The sequence below is a fragment of the Peromyscus leucopus genome, chromosome 19 (assembly GCF_004664715.2).
Source record: "Peromyscus leucopus breed LL Stock chromosome 19, UCI_PerLeu_2.1, whole genome shotgun sequence".
Taxonomy (NCBI): Eukaryota; Metazoa; Chordata; class Mammalia; order Rodentia; family Cricetidae; genus Peromyscus; species Peromyscus leucopus.
The window spans coordinates 13,448,955-13,467,885 of record NC_051079.1 but is presented as its reverse complement, the minus strand read 5'-3'; the positions used below and the strand labels follow the sequence as shown (position 1 = coordinate 13,467,885).

General features: G+C 41.6%; 1 protein-coding gene across 33 annotated transcripts in view; it reads right to left on the bottom strand.

Annotated features, from left to right (window-relative positions):
* Positions 1-18,931, bottom strand: part of Dtna (dystrobrevin alpha) — a 358,974-nt gene that overhangs the window by 62,571 nt on the left and 277,472 nt on the right. For 15 of the 33 annotated variants that reach the window (XM_037196986.1, XM_037196985.1, XM_037196987.1 and 12 more), the window contains 6 exons: positions 17,559-17,713; positions 14,050-14,155; positions 11,592-11,758; positions 9,295-9,419; positions 6,529-6,537; positions 4,296-4,379 (listed from right to left, as the gene is read on the bottom strand). In XM_037196986.1, the coding sequence (XP_037052881.1) occupies positions 4,296-4,379; positions 6,529-6,537; positions 9,295-9,419; positions 11,592-11,758; positions 14,050-14,155; positions 17,559-17,713 (646 nt within the window). Of the gene's footprint in view, positions 1-2,806; positions 3,077-4,295; positions 4,380-6,528; positions 6,538-9,294; positions 9,420-11,591; positions 11,759-14,049; positions 14,156-17,558; positions 17,714-18,931 lie in introns of those variants that run through there. The other 18 variants (XM_037196994.1, XM_028887687.2, XM_028887689.2 and 15 more) reach the window with 3 other exon arrangements.

Sequence of the window (18,931 nt, the reverse complement as noted above, 5' to 3'; positions counted from 1 at the left end):
GTACTGGGAAGCACACACGCCTTGAATCCCAGGAAGTGATGTCAAGGTGGAGAAAGGTATATAAGGCCTGAGGAAACAGGAACTAAAGCAGTTTAGCTGAGAATTTCAGCCTCAGAGGATCTCAGTCAGAGGATTCGTGGAGTTGGTGAGGTAACAGGTAGTGGCTGTGGCTTGCTCTGCTTCTCTGATCTTTCAGCTTTTACCCCAATATCTGGTACCAGGTTTTATTATTATTATTATTAAAAGACCATCTAAGATTCAAACAGCATTTGAGTTCCATTCTTAGACAACATCAGCCATGGGAGAACCTTTCAGAAGCAAAGGCTGAATCTAGCATAATTTCATTAACCACTTTGGATGGCCAAATCACAAATGCCTATAACATAGTTTGTCCCTTTTAAGTCAGGCTAAAAACTGGGCCATTAAATAAAGAATCTTTGGGTGAGCAGAAGTGTTTGAGAAGAATAAAAACAGACACAAGAATTTTTTTTCCTGAAAACATAATCCAGGAAACCAAATGACCAACAAGTCAGGCAAGAACAATGTCACATAAAGGCTGTTCCGCTAGGAAGAACCAGGATTTGGAAGGTGATTGGGGTGTAACACAGTGGGTGCCTCTGTGGGTACCCTCCTCGCAGGTACTGTAGGGCTTCATGCAGTGTCAGTAATAAAAGATGGAAAATGAAAAAAAGTATGTTAGATTGTATTCAGAACACTATATAATTTATATAAACAACTTTCTAATATTTAAAGAAGGGTAAGATATGGCTAGGTGCCATATATAATAGCCAACGTGGTTATTTTTGTGAATATTACCCCTTTCAAAGTTATAGCTATGAAAATGCTTGTGAAACCCTTAAACCATGTACTTAATATTGAAAGTAAAAGAAATTATCCATTCATACTTTTAAGGGGCATCATAACTAGGGAAGAAGATGGCCATAATTAAAGAGCTTATTCAACATGGGAAAGAGGTAGATAACCCTTGTTTACACACTAAGCAAGGGATCTGGGCAGATACTTAAGATTTTACAAAGAAGGTATGATGCCAAAAGAGAAAGCTGACCTTTTGGAGCACTACACCATGAATGAAATAAATTGGTCAATGAATTTGTTCTTTGACCCACTCCGACCCAGTTGCTAACTAGTAATGAGTGTAGATTTGTTCATGTAACACACAGCTTTTATGCCTGAAGACTTCCCAGAACTGCATGGAATTTCATCTTCCTTTTAGCTAATGGAACAGTGAGTTGAGTATCTAGTTGGAAAAAGGGTATAAGAACAGGGGATATACAGATGGTGGTGGGACCAGGGCTCCAATCTGTGTGAGGTAGATCACTAGAATGCCAAAGGGCTTGAAAGACACGTCCTAGTGCCTTCTGAAGATCAAAGTGCCAGGCTTGTAAAGGACTGGAGGGGGTGACACCAGGTCTTTGTAGTGAGGATCTTGCTATAGTGATTTCAGTTTCCTCACAGTCCACAACATCATTCTCTGATTACTGAGACTCCTAACTGACAGTACTAATGGATAGCTTGTTTAAATAAAATGGCTGTGTGATGGGGGAATGTCTTTCTGTATGCTGTGAATATGTGTTGCTCTGACTGGTTGATAAATAAAACGCTGATTGTCCAGTAGCCAGGCAGGAAGTACAGGTGGGATAAACAGACAAGGAGAATTCTGGGGGGAGGAAGGCTGAGTTAGGAGATGCCAGCCCGCCCTCCAGGGAGCAGCATGCAATAGCACACAGGTAAAGCCACAGAAAACGTGGCAATTTATAGATTAACAGAAACGGGCTGAGTTTAAATGTAAGAGTTTAAATGGAAAGCCTGAGCTAATGGCCAAACAGTTTTAATTAATATAAGCTTCTTTGTGTTTAATTGGGTGATGAAAGTAGGAGAGATTTGTCCTGATGGCTGGCTGGCCGGAACACAGGAAATCTTCCTATTTCAGCTGTGTAAGTTTTCCTAAAACTGTGGCACTCCAATGGGGCTATTGGGATGTGACGGAAGTGGGGACCAAGTTCTAGGTCATGTTTCATTAGTCTGCCTCTAGTTATGGAGGGAAGAGGACCTTTAACTTCTTTCTGCCTTTGGCATGCTATAGTTGCATCGACCTTAGTGTGTGTTGTGGTAAAGAAAGCGGAAGTCAGTCAACACCAGCATCATCAAGTGGGAGAAATGAAGCCCCAGCAACAAGAAACTGGCTCCAAAACCACTTCTTCAGTGGGATTCAGATTATTTTCCCTTGACGTGAAAATGCCCCTGGCTCAGTGGGACAGAAGAGTTTCAAAGCTTGTTGAACCCTTGGCTCTTTAGCTGCACTAAGGTCTAGCCAGAGCCCTTGTTCTTGTTTTATTCATTTAGTGATGGACCATTCCTCAAGGATCCCTAATTCAAGAGTCTTAGCAATCACCACCTAGGGTCTTGTAAATTATACATGCCCAGCTTGGTACTTTTCATATACCTGCACCTCATACTAGCACAAAGGTATAAAAGTTATAAAATAACCAGGAAGAAGAGGAAGAGCCGAGAAATCAGTCCAGCCTTCCCTTGAAGACCCACCACTAGAAGACTAAGAATTTTCATACTTGGGTAGAAACATCAGCTTTCTAACAACCACTTAATGGCCGCTATTGTTAAAGACTCAGAATGGGGCCTCCTGATCATGCCCCAAGGTTAAGCTGATTTGCACACACAGCTTTCTGAGTGAATGCTTGGCTGTGGGGCTGGATGCTCTTAACTCAAGTGACCTGAGGGGTGCAGACAATGAAACCTCCCATGGACAGAGTGAGGCCCACTCAGAGAGGACGGATGTTCAGTGTACACAGCTTTATTGAGCAGCACCCTAAGAACAAAAACTGAAGTCCAATCTCTACAGTGATGAGAACCACACATTTCATACAAATCTGTGGTTCACGGGGAACAAGACAAAAGGACTGAAAATGGGAAGAAAGGGAAGCAATCAAATTCTAGGTTAATAGAGGAAGCAGAAAAGCTCAAAGTATTCTAGGAATATTTTAGGGTACAGGAAGTCATGTTATCCATCTAGACGCATTCACCATGAGCGCCGTCCAAGCTGAAATGATATAAAATGACCTTCAGTAAGGATGGGATCTGCCTCGGTGTGGCGTTTGCAGAATGCAGAGCTTTCTAAAACACACAGTGTCTTTCTAAGCCTCACAACAAGTCTTCACTAGACAGATGCACAACTCTGTGTCTCCCACTGACTCTATGATTTTTCCTTTAGGAAGGATGGCTTTATGTGTTGATGGCTATGAAAAAGGGTGGTCATAAGAAGTTACTGAATGCCTAAAGATCATTATTTTGCTGTGCGTGTTCTATGGTATGATTGTCTCACTGCTTGTACTTAGATTTAATTTATGTATTGCAAACACTACTATGGAAACATATTCTCTTTGTTCTGCTTATTATAATTAAGAGGAACTTTTTCCTCTCAGGTTCCAGCTGATGGGCATATACAGGGATGCATGGGAAAAAATTACTTTATTCACGTAAACCTTCTCTAGAATGTGCCAGAACATTGTGGAGTGAAGTTGGCACCTACTCATCCTCTCATGGAAAAGGAGGAGGGTTGTTCTGCAAGGCAGTCGGGTCTTATGCTCAATCACTTCGTCGTTTTCCTTACCTTTCTTCTTGCTTTCCTGTGAGACTCTCCATGTGTGCACCAAATAACTTACTGGTGTTGATCTTGTGATTTTCATCAAATGAACCAGAGTACCTCTTGAGCCCTGTGTGTTCCTGACACTAATGCTCAGAGGAGTGCATGGGTCCCCTGTTGCTTAAACACATAGAGTGGATTTTGTACAAAACGACGAGACACATAACCACATCTTTGAAAAGTTCTTGATACTATCCATGTGATTATTGGCGTGGAAACTCTATTCTAGGTTTGGTCTTCAGCCCTGGCCTCAGGGACGCTGGAGGTCTTCCAGAGAGTAGTAATACCCCTGGAGTCTTAAATAATGAGTCATTTTAGGCTCCTTTTAATAATATACCCCTGCATATGTGTAAGTAGTAACATTGAAGCACACCCTAATTACTTCTGTGGGGAAGGCTGTAATGCAGAAGTTACACAAACCTCAAGAGCCAACCCAGCCCTCTACATGTGTCCATGTGAGGGAAATTGAGAACAAGTGATGGGCATTTACAAACTTGTTTCCAATAATCATAATAATAATGCTCTGCATTTGTCGTACAGTAGAACAGTTTTCTCACCACAGTATCAAGCTTATTCCGAAAGGGATGGTTATTTAGTGCCAGGATTGGGAACTTACCTCCTAGTGATGAAAGGACTTCCTGAGGAGGGAACAGAGTGGGAGAAGAGAGTGTCGTTCATGCTGGTTACAGGTCTCGGAGGCCTGAAACAAAGCACAATGTGCGTGCAAACGTTAGGGCAAAGTAACAAACACAAGCTTCCCACCATCCATGGAGGGAAAGGATGAGAATCAGAGTTGTCTCCAGTCCAAGGTCCACGGGAAAGCTTATATATGCCAACCGAGTTACTCTATGGTATAAAGTAACAATTCCTTGAGCACACAGAGACTTAAGCACTAGGGAGCTGGCCGGTGACGGGGGAATATTTTTCCAAGGGCTTTGAGCCTCGATGCCTCATTGAGTCATGTTTTTGAGAAGATCAGGGACTCCTGATGGTGGTCCTCTTTAATACGCTGGTCTGAAAGGACACACACCAAAATGAAATCCCATCTTGTTTTATTTGTCCCGTGTCTGAGTGCAGACGCCGGGACGCAGCGCCAAGACTCCTGTGCTGATGTTTGGCGGACCCACGAGAAAGGCTCTGTGGTGTCGACCATGCTGTAAGATTCACTGCATTCATTACAGTCGTGAGGGAAAATAGTGACCACGTTCCTCGGAACTGCCCATGGCTCAGTACGCCACGTGCACTGGGTCTGCCTTCCTCAGTCTTCTCTCCATTCCATCCTGTCACTGTCTTTATCATATATGTTCCACATCAGCTAAAACCACAGAGTCCAGATCCCTCTCTCATCTCCTTGACATTTTTGTCTTATTTTAGGTTAAATGTAAGATATTGAACACTATTTTAGAGCCCAGAAGATCAAGGATATACTGGGGCGTCATTCACAGTGAGAGGAAACTGACTTACTTACCTATTGAGATGGGGTCTCATGCACCCTAGCCTCAAACTCACTGCTGAGAATGACCTTGAACTTCTGATTCTCCTGCCTTGACCTCCTGAATGCTGGGATCACATGCATGTGCCACACTAGGTGCTAGGTTGATGTGGGGCTGAGAATCCAACTCGGGGCTTTGTGCATGCTAGGCAAGCACTCTACCAACCGAGTTATTTTTCGAGCCCTAAGAGGAAGTTTTAGTTTTACTATAATTCTATATTTGAAATTGACAAGATAGAATATCTTGGAGAAGAGACATTAGTTTCAGTAGTCTATGAGAGTTGATTAACAGTTAGTTAATTAACATTAATCCAAGTTAGTTTTGGATTTTTGCCTTTAACAGCAAAAAGCGGACTTGTTTATCCTGTTTGATGTGATGCACTATAGGTTTTAAAATATCAGCACTGCCTCTGAACATCACTGAAGCTTCTTCCTGGCATCTGGAGCTGCATTACATTCCAAGATTCTGTGTGGCACATCACTTTTTGGAGGAGGTCGGAATAACAGATTCACTACGTCATTCACTCTGGATTTATCAACCAAGGTTCAGAAAACAATCTGTGAGTGTTGGATTTTTACCTAGGATGCATCTTTGTGATGGGGACAACCCAAGGGTAGTTAAAACGAATTGTGCTTTAATGTGAATGTGATTTTATAAGGGGGATGATCAATGCATCCAAATGTCCTCTGTAATTAGGAAGGTAGGCACATTAGCATTTAAAACAGCAATCGGGATGAAATATGTTCATTATAACTTTGTCAAAAGTTGAAATTGACCCCACGTTTCTTGTTTTCTTTTTACAAAAGGAAAAAAAAACCTTCCAATTTTGCTCTATATCTAGGAGATGGAAAACAAATGAACGGAGAATGCTTTTTAATTAACCTTGCCAGTTTTCTTATTGAACCTGGTCACCGAAAAACTAAAACTGGAGTTTCTTAGCAAATTGCTTCATGTTTAAGGGTCACCAATCAATAAATCAAACTGGGAGCAGAAGATGGCAGTTTTGAAAGTGACTAAAGTTCCTAACTTCCTCTATCATCAAATGGCAAGTTCCCATCCTCAGCACAAGCCCTACCTGGGGGATGTTACCGTGTTTATTCTTAATAAAATGAAACAGCCTCACCTGAACAATGAGCCTCAGAGACAACACGCAAAGATTTTTTTTTCTGCATAAATCTTAGCAAAGAACTTATAAGAAACTAACATTGGTGTCCTCCTCATAAGTGCAAGGGTTCAGCTCAAAGCTGGATTGGTTTACACTAGCCTTCTACGGCCCACTTGTTCTCCATCTCATAACTACTTATCATTAGGATTGTAAATCTGTGTCAGGATGTGTGTGAAGTGTTAATCACTTACCAAGTATCACTTTTTGGCAGCAAGGAAGTAGAACAGAATAGAAAATGTTAATCACGGCAACATTTACAAGCAAGGCAATAGTTAAGCACACATGCCGAAATCCCCAAATGCCACCACCTGCTCACTTCTATTTGAGAACTAATTCATGACTGACAGTGTCATTTAGCTACATGTGCATAAAATCCCGCAGCTCCTGAAGGCAATAACATTTTCTTTGTCATGTGACTCAATTCTATATGCAAAGTTAGTAGTACCCTAACCTGATATGATGTTGTCATTGTTGCTGTTATTGTTTTTTGAGCTGGAGTCTCCCTATGTATCCCTGGCTGGCCTGGAACTCGCTACATAGACCAGGCTGGCCTTGAGTTCACAGAGATCTACCTGCCTCTGCCTCCTGAACGCTGAGACTGAAGGTCTGCACCACTACACTGGACTGACTAACGTCCTATTGATTCAGTCTCTCTTTACCTAAGGCTTCTTGAAAAATGTTTATTTAGTTACAGTCTTCTCACCACCATATTTTTGCCATTTTCCATAGTTAAAAGCTGGAAATTTATAGAGTCTTAATGAGAGTATTTTCTAATTAATGTATTATGTATAATTAAGCAGAAGCCATGTGTTTTTGTTTCAGTTTATGCTTATGGAACTTAGAACGACTTTTCGCTGCTCGTGACTGGATACACATTTTAGACATTAACATCAGGTTTTAGCACAAACACAGCAAGATGCACCTTGAAGAGGACAGTATTACATTTCAAATGCATGGGCTTCCTAACACAGACATGTTCCATATTACGTGAAGATGTGTAATTATCTTCTCATAAATATTCATGTTATGTGATTTTTCCTCAAAATTGATAGCAATTTAAAAATTAATATACTTTTCATACTAACAAGCAACACATGCTTTATTTTGAGTTCATGCTGTAATTTTCTGTGACCCAACCTCTAGGATGTTCAGTGTATGACACAATGTGTCCATTAATACTCCCGATCCCCACCCACTGCCTCCACTCTGCCTCTGCCTGTGGGGTTAATGTGTGCACAGGTGATACACTGGGATATTTATATACTGGCTGATGTATATGAACATATGTCCAAACAATGAAAAGATGTGGTTGGGAATCACAATTAATGAAACCATCGTAAATTTTTTTCAGGATGGTCTTTGTTAGAGAAAAAAATTTAAAAATTCATACTACTTCTGTTTTTGTGCTATGGTCATAGTGCTCTCTTTGAGATCTTTCTGGTTTTTAGAAAGAGATGTTATTAATAATTTTTATTTTATGTGTGTGAGTGTTTGTCTAGATGTATATAAGTGCCCCACATGGTGCCTGGTGACTAGAGAGGCCAGAAGTGGGGATTGTGTCCCTTGAAATGGGAATTGGTTACAGATAGTTGTGAGCTGCTGGGTGGGTGCTGGGAGCCAAACTTGGTCCTCTGCAAGAGCAGCCAGTACTAGTAACTGCTGAGCCACCTCTCCAGCCCTGGAGCTTTCTGTTTTAAGCATATTTGGGAATAACATATCAAAAGCATTAAGTGTGCAGGGAGGTATTAGTGTCTGGTATTTATTAAAGTGCTCATTCTCTTATTTTCATTGTCTAGTACTTGTGATGAGAGAACTTGCTATTAAATGTCATATAATTTATAAAGCATGTTAAAATAATATGTGTATTCACACAGACACATGTATACATACATATCCAGATATACACACATGCATACACACATACACACCCATATATACACATACTCGCATATACATAGGAACACACACATATACATATATACACACACACATACACACATATACATAGGAACACACACATGTACATATACACACATACATGAAAACAGATGCACACATACATATGCACACACATACTACAGACACCCAACACAATTAATCCCAAGTGCGGACCGCACAGGGCCCTGGGTTGGGCAAGCATAGTGTGACTCACTTCTCTGTGGCAGCACCCTCCACTCTGCTATACTGCCCTGCTCTCATCATCAGGCCCTAGCCACGCTCTCTCTGCCTCATGGACGGCAGCTTGGAAGTGGGAGCCGTCGATGGAAAGCGAGTCTCCACAGAGCTCACATAGCACAGGCTCGTTCCACCTTGTGCTCCTTCACAAGCAACTCGGATGTCTTGTCTCCTTGGTGATGCCAAGAGCAAGAGCAGGCTTTTTAACCCAGCCGCTCCTGGGCAGGTAAGTCATCATCACTACAAGCAGTTGTCCCTGGGAGACTCCCCTTGCTTATGAACTCCTGGTTTATTTATTGGAGCATAATTTTAAAAAAAGGTAAAAATCAAGTTAGCCAGTCTACAGAGTGGGTTTTATGGGGTTTGGCCTATGTCAGCATTATATTGCTTTTATACTTAAAAAAATATTAAAACTTAACAAGTGTGTGTGTGTGTGTGTGTGTGATGTGATGGAAACAGAATGGAAATTATTTGTGTGAACGGGACCAGCAAGAAGTGGAAAGAGGTTTAGGGGAAGGACATGGGGATGAATGGGAACAAAGTGTAATGATTGATTGATATATATATATATATATATATATATATATATATATATATATGAATATATAAAGAGTTTACACTGAAACTCATTTCTTTGTATGCTAACAACAACAACAAAAAAGGACTAAAAGAACAAATAAAACTTGGTACTGACAAATGATGTGCAGTTGTCTTGGTATGAATGCTCCAGACACGTGAGAGTGAAGGAAAACACATCCCAGTTGGGGGTCAAAGATACTCACACGATATGAGCCAGGTTGAGTGGTTTCTCGGGCTGATCTGGGAACATGGGGTGCAAAGGTTCGCGGCTTGAAGCACAGCTCAGGGACTTGCTTAGCGCGTTCGTCAGCTTCTTAGCAGGTGATTTCTAGAAGGAGAATAATACCGACCTTTACCTTACACTTTATCAGATGGACGTAAAATTCTTACTAGCAGTGGCAATACTCATTCACTCATTTCTTGATCGATTCATTTACTGAAGAACTCGGTTTTGAGCACCTGCCCTCTAAGTCAGGAAGATTGTTAGAGGAAGTGACTGCATGCTGGGACAAGCCATCCGGCTACCCAGCCCTTGCTGTAAAGTCCCTGAGAAGTGCTGTGCTGAAGGGAAGAAGTCCTTGCGTGGGAAAACATGTGTTGAGGTTTAGGAGATGATTAGAACCCGCTGAGAAAATGTCAGGGGAAGGGAGGGTAATCCCAGATGGGAGGATAGCGACTGTAAAGGGAGGACAGTGGGAGCACTCTAGAGAGGGCAGTGGGAGGACTCTAGAGAGGGCAGTGGGAGGACTCTAGAGAGGGCAGTGGGAGGACTCTAGAGAGGGCAGTGGGAGGACTCTAGACAGGGCAGTGGGAGGACTCTAGAGAAGACAGTGGGAGGACTCTAGAGAAGACAGTGGGAGGACTCTAGAGAAGACAGTGGGAGGACTCTAGAGAAGACAGTGGGAGAACTGTAGAGAGGACAGTAGGAAGACTCCAGAGAAGGCAATGGGAGGACTCTAGAGAGGGCAGTGGGAAGACTATAGAGAGAGCAATGGGAGGACTCTAGAGAGGGCAGTGGGAGGACTCTAAAGAGAACAATGAGAGGACTCTAGAGAGGGCAGTGGGAGGACTCTAGAGAGGGCAGTGGGAGGATTCTAGAGAGGGCAGTGGGAGGACTTGAGAAGACAGTGGGAGGACTCTAGAGAAGACAGTGGGAGGACTCTAGAGAAGACAGTGGGAGGACTCTAGAGAAGACAGTGGGAGGACCCTAGAGAGGAAATAGGAGGCACCCACATTCCCATTGGGTAGAGAGATATTTGTTGACATCTCCTCAGGAAGAAACACAGTGTGTGTGTGTGTGTGTGTGTGTGTGTGTGTGTGTGTGTATAAAAATATTTAGCAAGTTACCCTTTACTTACGTCTACACGAAACATTTAAATATATAATAACTCAGACAACTTCACATTCTTGTGACTGAACTATTTTAGGCAGTTCAACTGGCTTGGCTGATGGTACAGCCAACAGCAACCAATGCAGGCACAAAACGGTAGATGTCAGAGACAGGGTGAGAACTGAACTTTGAGTTTAATTGAGGTAGATCAGAAAACAGGAGCCATATAGACAGCAAGCACAGGGGGTTGACTCCACAGACCAGCGCCACATGCTCCCCCACATGGGCACTCACAGGGCATTTTTACTAAGCTAACCACTCACACTAGGGAAAGCTGATTTAAAACCACAGATTTCCCCCTCCATTTCCTGGAAAAGAAATCCGAAACTGCACCAGTTTCGTTGAGCATGTATTCTCGTATTCCTGTCGAGTCATGCCTTGAAAGAAATTAGGGATCTTAGGAAAAAAAACCATGAAGCATTTTTTTTTACCAATTTGCATAGAAATAAAAGAAAGTGAAACTTAGTAAAAACACATACTTTACAGTAAAATGAGACTGACCCAGAGCTGCCTGCCTTTCTGCTGACTAGATCAGTACTGACCTGTCTATATCCTGAGGAGAATCAGAGTTTGCTTCTTCCAGCATTTTAGACTCAGAAAACCATGCTTCGCTCAAATAAAAACAGTAAGTGATCCCATTAGGATGAGGAATGGCAGGGAAGAGGGAAGGAATGTTGAGACAGGAGTTAAGTTTGCCCTTAGTCAGGGTCATCAGGGATGAGGGAACCACCACCAAGAAAATGCCTCCATCACATCATCCTATCATTAAGTGTGTGGGGCATTTTCTTCATTAATGATTCGTGTGGGAGGGTCCAGCCCTCTGTGGAGAACGCTGTCCGGGGAGGTGGTCCTGGATGCTCTAAGAAAACAGGTTGAGTAAGCCATGAGAACAAGACAATAAACAAGGCTCCTCCATGGCCTCTGCTTCAGTTCCTGCCTCTAGGTTCCTACTGAAGTTCTTGCCCTGACTTCCCTCAGGGATGAATTGTGACCTGGGAGTTTCTTCCATGAGCCGCTTTTTGTTAGGTCTTCATCACAGCAGCAGAGAAACTTAACCAGGGCACTGCGATGCTCACACCTGACTTTAAACCCCACCTGGACCTCACTTACCCATGATGTGTACTCTTTCATTTGGTGCTGGTTGCTGTGGGAACCTCCTGCATGGCCCCTCCAGAAGCAGTCCTGGCAAAGCTGGTAGTTGTGACACTGTTGGCATCGGTAGCGAAATCCCATCATGCTCTCACTGTGACAGTAGGAACACTCAACTGGATGGAAGACTAGGAAGGAAGTAAATGAGGAAAAAACCAGGACAAGTGTGAACTAAACTAAAGAAAAACACGACTTACAAGGAATTCTATTTTTTCAACTCTGCCCTGTGGTGATTTCAGACCATGATCAACTTTGACTGCCAGAAGTATTTAGTTTATTCCTGGATCTGCACTTTTTAAGCATATGTATGTGTGTGTGTGTGTGTGTGGGGGGGGGGAGGTGAGGGGAGGAACAGCTGTGAAATGGGATGAAGAATAAGTGTCCTCTGGCAACACAAATCTCTGTAATGCCTTTTGCTCTTTCGACCCCTATTTCTTATGTCATAAGAATGTAAATTATCCAAACTGACTAGTCATTCCCCCGTATCTTCTCCCAGAGACCAGCAGAGGTCATGAAGACACAGAGGCACAATGGTGAATACGATTAAGTATTCAGTAGGCAAGGGGCAAACATTAATAAAATAGAAAATGGGAGCAAGAAAAAGAAAAAGAAATGAAATATGGGAATAGAAAAACTAGATGAGAGAACTGAGTTCCTTAAAAAAAAAAAAACGGAGTGGGTAGTGGGCTTATTTAATAGTGACATTGCCTTTATCTTGCACACATACACTTTTCTGGAGCAGAGGGCCAGGTCCCTCAAAGATGAACAAATTATTTGGACACAGCTCCGACTTAGACTGTTTGAGAGACACCTCACTTGTTTGGCCAAGGAATGTGAACTGTTGAGCTTCAAATTTCAAAGATTTGAAGTTAATATATAATCAAATCCAAATTGTCTTTACATCATGAGCTAAAGATACTGAAACAGCAGCAGCATTAGTTACAACAACAACAACACTTCTTGTTTGCTTTTAAAGTTATCTGATTAACTGGGCAAGAAAAGTATTTTCAAACTGCAAAATTTCTCCAATTTGAATAGAAAATAATCTATCCCACGTCTATGTGTTGCTTTAATAAACATTAGGGATAAAGTTGACTTCATTTTAAATTTTCATGTGGAGTATTTAGCATCTGACTCTGTTGTCTCTCGGGGATTATAAGATTATCCTATTTTGCTTTTGGACAAAATTTAAAGAACGAATTTATCATTTCCTTTTCAATTAGAAAAGTATTACAGGTGCGAATAAATGATGATACAAAGTAAAATGCGAGGAAAGAACATGATGAATTCTGGGACCACTGCTGTCTAAGTGACATCCGAACCCCTCTCTTGGCACCCAGGAGAGCTAAGGTTAAGTCTGGGTAACTGCTCTGGACAGGCCCTGAGAAGCAGATCTCCTGTGACAGGAAACACTGAGATGTCAGCACTGAAAGCACAGCATCAGGATTGGTCCATGATGCCTCCTGGGATGCTGACCAGAACTCTGAATCCATCCAGTGTCACAGTCACCACTCACTGGCTCTTGGAGCTTATAGCTACATGATTCTTAATAATTGAAAAGGAACTAATAAATTGATTCTTTAAATTTTGTTCAAAAGCAAAAGAGGATAAACTTAAAATCCCTGAGAGACAGAGTCATATGCTAAATATTCCAAATGAAAATTTAAAATGAAGCCAACTTTATCCCTAATGTTTAATTAAAGCAACACACAGACATGGGGTAGATTATTTTCTATTCAAATTGGAGAAATTTTGCAGTTTGACAATAAAACTACAAACAATAGATAGGACTTTAGTCTGATCCATGTGTAAATTTCTTTAAACCTGTCCTAGGTTGTATTTTATATTTAAATCTGGGTATGTCAATGGCAAACATCTCTAATATTAGAAACCTCTGCTACTTTGGAAAAGAAACATGCAGTGAGGTTTACATTACTCTTATCTTAATGGACATGCATAACCTTTAACACGGACCTGAGGGTGAACAAATTGCTCATTTATTTCCTCGCCATTTCTTTCACCTATTCCTGGCTGATCGCTTTGGAAAAAATGGTCAGTGTCGTAGATACCAACACGGGAAATTCATCTCTGAAACAAATCCTAGAAAATGGCTTTTCTTGGGATCTCTCTATTGAACACACAGGCAGCATGTTAACTGAGGTTACAGTGCAATTGAAGGTTTTTTTTTTTTTATTTTATTTTATTTTTTTTTTGCTTGCTTGCTTGTTTGTTTTGATTTGCATTGATAATCCTAATTTTGTAGCACTTAAGGGTTTAAGGATTGGTGGGTCAGGAGGTAGGTTGGTTAAATGATCCACTAAACAAATTTCCCTAAAACTGCCATGGACTTCATAACTATAGACCTGATGATCTAAGCTAACCGGTTTAAATACCGTTTGGCTCATCAGTAACTACTCACCATTTTCGACATTCGCCAGTCGATGCAGAAGAGGCAGCCACACCAGGCACTGGGGAGGAGGGTCTGACATGAGCGTGTCCAAGAAGCCATTTAATGTGACCTTTTTCTGTATCAGAAAAAGAAAAACCGCCAAAGTGCAGATCAGAGAATAATCTGAACTCACGTGCTAGCCACATATCATTTGAGAAAGAAACACAGCGCCCCGTTATCTCCTTCTCTAGGGAGAAACGGAACTTGCCAAAGGGTGTTGTTGCACTCGTTTAGAACTGAGAATATCCTCTGTTTCTTGTGCCCAAATGTACGTGAGACCAGATCACCTGCACCAAGCCTGCGTCAGGAGACAATCAGAAGAGTCTGAGCCTCCCTCTCAGAGATCAGGGGCTGTGTGGAAACAAGGAAAGGTGGAGAGCTGAAACCTCACAGACTCTAACTCCCAGGTGCCTCATGACACAGGCTGTCTGTAGTTCCCTGCTGGTTGGGCTATGTGTGAATGATTTCCCTTCAGAGTTTCCTCATTGCTTACACACTGCATATTTAGTGGCTAATGTGAATGGCTCCACTGGAATTCGGGAATAGCAAAAATCGTGCTGTCAAATTCTAAAATTATTTTATTTGAAAATTTGAACAAGGATATCAAGGTGGATAGGACCTTAATAGTTTTAGTAACAATGAGATCCAAAGAGATGCAGTGTTTTAAGGCTCATATTGTGGGCTAAACCTTGTGTCTCACTAATAACTGATTCGGTATTGATGTTTTTCTGTCAGCTTACATGCTGCATATGAATCTACTGATTTAATTATTGTCTGTGGCCATGCAGCCCCTCAGTTAGTGCCCTGCTGGCCACTCAGGCCAAGGCCTGGCAGGGATTTGGATCCTTAGGCCCCGGCTCTATGTGTAGGTTTAAATTAAGTCTCTGTTGTTCTATTTATCAATAAGATCAGAAGTCAAAGGCTAGGGTGAAAACCAGCGAGCTCAGAGAGGCTGAGTAGCAACTAGCTGACCGTGCTTTTTGGCTGAAGATACTGCAAGAGATGGGTCTCTTCTCTTGTTCCAGAACCAAGAGGAATCCCAAATTCTCTTCCTTGCCCTTCCCTTCCTCTGTGTCTTCTCAATCCAAATTGCTGGCTCTCTGGCCAATTCCGCTCAGATAAGTTGCTGGCTCCACCTCCTGATTCAAGTTTCGACTTCACTGGGTAGTCTCGGGAGTGTTAGAGTACGATCTAAATGTCCCACAACACTGGATCCACTGACTAATCTCTTACTAATAGAAATTTACAGTTTTAGTTTTTCCTCATAACATTAACTACTTTAAGTTTCTATTGGGTTGATATGTATATTGCCATCAAGCTATACATTGCATGAAGCATTAGTAAGGAGACAGTATTTTTTAAAAGATATGAGAATTTATATGTCTAAAAGAAATTTTCCTTTAAAGCTATTACTCTGCATTGTATGGACTTTTCCCCAGTGAAATATTTCAAACACATCTGGAATTTCAGTCATTTATTTATTCACTATGTGCATGGGTGTAGAGGTGCTTTGACTATGTGTATGTCTGTGGATATACACATGAGTGCCTGGTACCCATGGAGGCTAGAAGAGGGAGTCAGATCCCCTGGGACTGGAGCTATACAACTGGGAGCCTCCATGTGGGTGCTGGGAATTGAACCCGGGTCCTCTGAAAGCGCAGCCAGAGCTCTTAACCACTGAGCCATCTTTCCAGTGCACCTCCTCCCTGAATGTGGCTATGAAAACATCAAATCAAAAATAAAGTGGACTTGTTTTTTTTTTTTTTTGTTTTTTTTTTGTTTTTTTGTTTTTTTGTTTTTTCAAGACAGGGTTTCTCTGTGTAGCTTTGCGCCTTTCCTGGGACTCACTTGGTAGCCCAGGCTGGCCTCGAACTCACAGAGATCCGCCTGGCTCTGCCTCCCGAGTGCTGGGATTAAAGGCGTGCGCCACCACTGCCCGGCTAGTGGACTTGTTTTTATATGTGTCACTTTCTAGATTTTCCAGATGACCTTATGCACTTTGGTCATGCAATCATATTGGCTAAATTAAAATTGATCCTGAAGTTTCCAAGATATTGCTATAATTTGGATGTGTATAAATTTCTCATCATCAAGAATAAATAAATAAATAAATAATGATGTCATGGGACAATCTTAGGGTATTTTAGAAGGAATCTTTAGCATGAGAATATCTTATTTAATTGTTTTTGAACATACAAGTTCTTTTATGTTTGAAGGTCAGGTAGAGAAAAGACAAACACTATGTGTTTTTTCTCATGTAGAAGCTAAAATGCTCATCTCAGGGAATAAACAGCAATTCCCTAGAGACTGGGAAGGGAGGAAGAGGAGAAGGAGGAAGAAGAGGGGTGGAGAAACAATGGACAATGGGCACCAGAATGCAGGTAGGAGAAACACCAAGTCCAAAAGGAAGTCACTGAGAGTCACTGAGAGGAGAACATACTGACTCAGGGCAGAGGTGGAGGGATACACAGGAGCCCTGACCCTGAATATTAGTGTCGGCATCTTGAAGATTTCATAAAGACTTTCTCAGCCTGGAAGGCACAGGAGCAGAGTCAGTGTTTAGTATCTAGATATTATCTGGTATGTAGTATCTAGATCAGTATCTGCCATGCACGTCTTTATTCATCAGGAGGTTAGTTATATTCTACAGATGTATGATGGGTGTGACACTTGATACAATTTCAACTTTGCAGATGGCCAAGTAAAAGCAGACTGATGATGTCACTAACTGGGTGAGCAGTGTGGTTTTCCAGTAGCTTCCATGCACATTTCTTTTCCTTTTAAACTTTGTTTCTGTTTTAATTGAACAGACCACTTGAGAAAGCACACTTGGTTAGTTTAAACTATACAATTGTAAACAAATGTTATGTGCATGAATTTGTATTGGAGAATGAACATATGGTCTTTCCATAGAGGTATAAGCTGAAGATGCAGTAAATTAAGTGCCTTCCCTAGCAACAAGGTCAGTTGAAAGCATCACTGTGCCATATTGTGGAAGATTTAGGCAGCAGTGTTCATCATGCATTGGACCACCTCGGCAGTCATGTGGCATGTGAGGAGACTCCTCTTCTTTGATGAACACTGGTAAAGCTTTGTGTGGGGTCAGGTTTGCCTCTGGGGCTGAGTGACAATTCAGTCCTTTTGATAATGTAGTGATATTAATGACAAGGATACTGAGGGTATATATAGCTGCAAAGACTGAATTAGACAGTAGATATAATTGCATGATTTCTGCCTTTTTTTGGTCAGTGATCACTAGTTATTATTACTATTCAGGTATAAGTTATAAATATATATATGTATCAGGTATATGTAAGTATATAAGTTAGTTGCTGGATTACTTTGTTGAAGGCCATTTGTCAAAGGCTAGAAAAACATACCTCATTTGCTGTCATGAAGAAGAATTTGGGCATCTGAGCATGGAAAGCACACACAGAAAGAGACTAATAGTGTTAGGAAGGTTTCCTTAAGAATGTTACCTGCTGGGAGAAACAGGATCTGGCTGACTGTTCTGTGTAACCAAATGAAGGCCCTTCAAAGACCGCCGTGGGAAGTTTGAGAACTTCCCGAAGGAACTGGTCATATCTTCCATAAACCATCACTCCACTGGAGTCAGAGATCATTGAGAAAATATCTGGTGGGAAGAAAAGATGAAGGTATTTACTACATAAACATTCTAAAGTTTTATCTCAACACCTCTGATACAAATAATACAGAATAAGTGTATTATTTATAAAAATATAATATGAAATCTGAAATGGAATCAGCATGATATACAGTGTTTTCTTGCTGTTGTTGTTTCAAGACAGGGTCTTGCTATCTGTCCGGTGTATTTTTGAAGATGAGTTGCAATTTGGGTAATATTAACATTTTAATAAGACAGGGAAAATGATTTTTGTCTTGAGGTCAATTATCAACTCACATATAATGCTGTAAAGATAAACTTTGTGATAGATCCTGTTGTGGTTTGAAGATGAAATGTCCCCCATAGGCTCATGAGTTTGAATCCCTGGTCCCTATCTGCCATGGGGTGGTGCTTTGGGAAGGTTGTAGAATGCTCAGGCAGTGGAACCTTGCTGCAGGAATTTCATCGTTGGGGCAGACATTGAGGTTCTGTTGTCTGGTCCTACTTCCTGTTCTTTCTTTGCTACTGGACTGCAGATGCAAAGCAGCAGCTGGCTTCTCGCTCCCACTCCTGCGTGTTCTTTACCACCACAACTGGATCCCCCAGGAACTGTGGACCAAAATAAACCCCTCTCCTTTGGGTTCTTTCAGTCAGGACATTTTACCATGGCAACGGAAAAGTAGACAAAGTTGCCAACATCTTTGGAAACAGAATGAAATTGTCACTATAGAATTGGGGGAGGTACATGCATCATTTATCTAATCAGCAATTTATCCATTTGTTTCCTTATCAGAATTTTAGGGTTTGATTTAGTGTTTTTGAAAAATAAAGGGTACAATAGAGAGAAGAAAGGGAAAAAGCCAACCCTTGAGTAAGTTCCCACAGAGGCAGAAAGAGTTGTAAACCACTCTGTCCAACAGGGTGAGGGCCTGTGACTCATCGGAAGGGGCTTTGTGTAGTGAAGAGGAGCCTGGCCTCACAGATGATCTACGAGGTAAAGTCAGGCTTTCAGGTTATTCCCCAAAGTGCCTCTGGCTTCACTGAGCCTGTGAGCTCCATTCCGCCATGATGGGAGCTTAATGAATACTAACAGCTCAGTTCCCAAGGTGCTTCCTAATTTCCCTCCTGGGATTTATCAGAATGAAAGGATTTGCCATTAGTTTATCTAATGCTAATTAGACATCACTCAGCCAGGCTAGCTTCTGGGACAAAGATCATTATGCTACC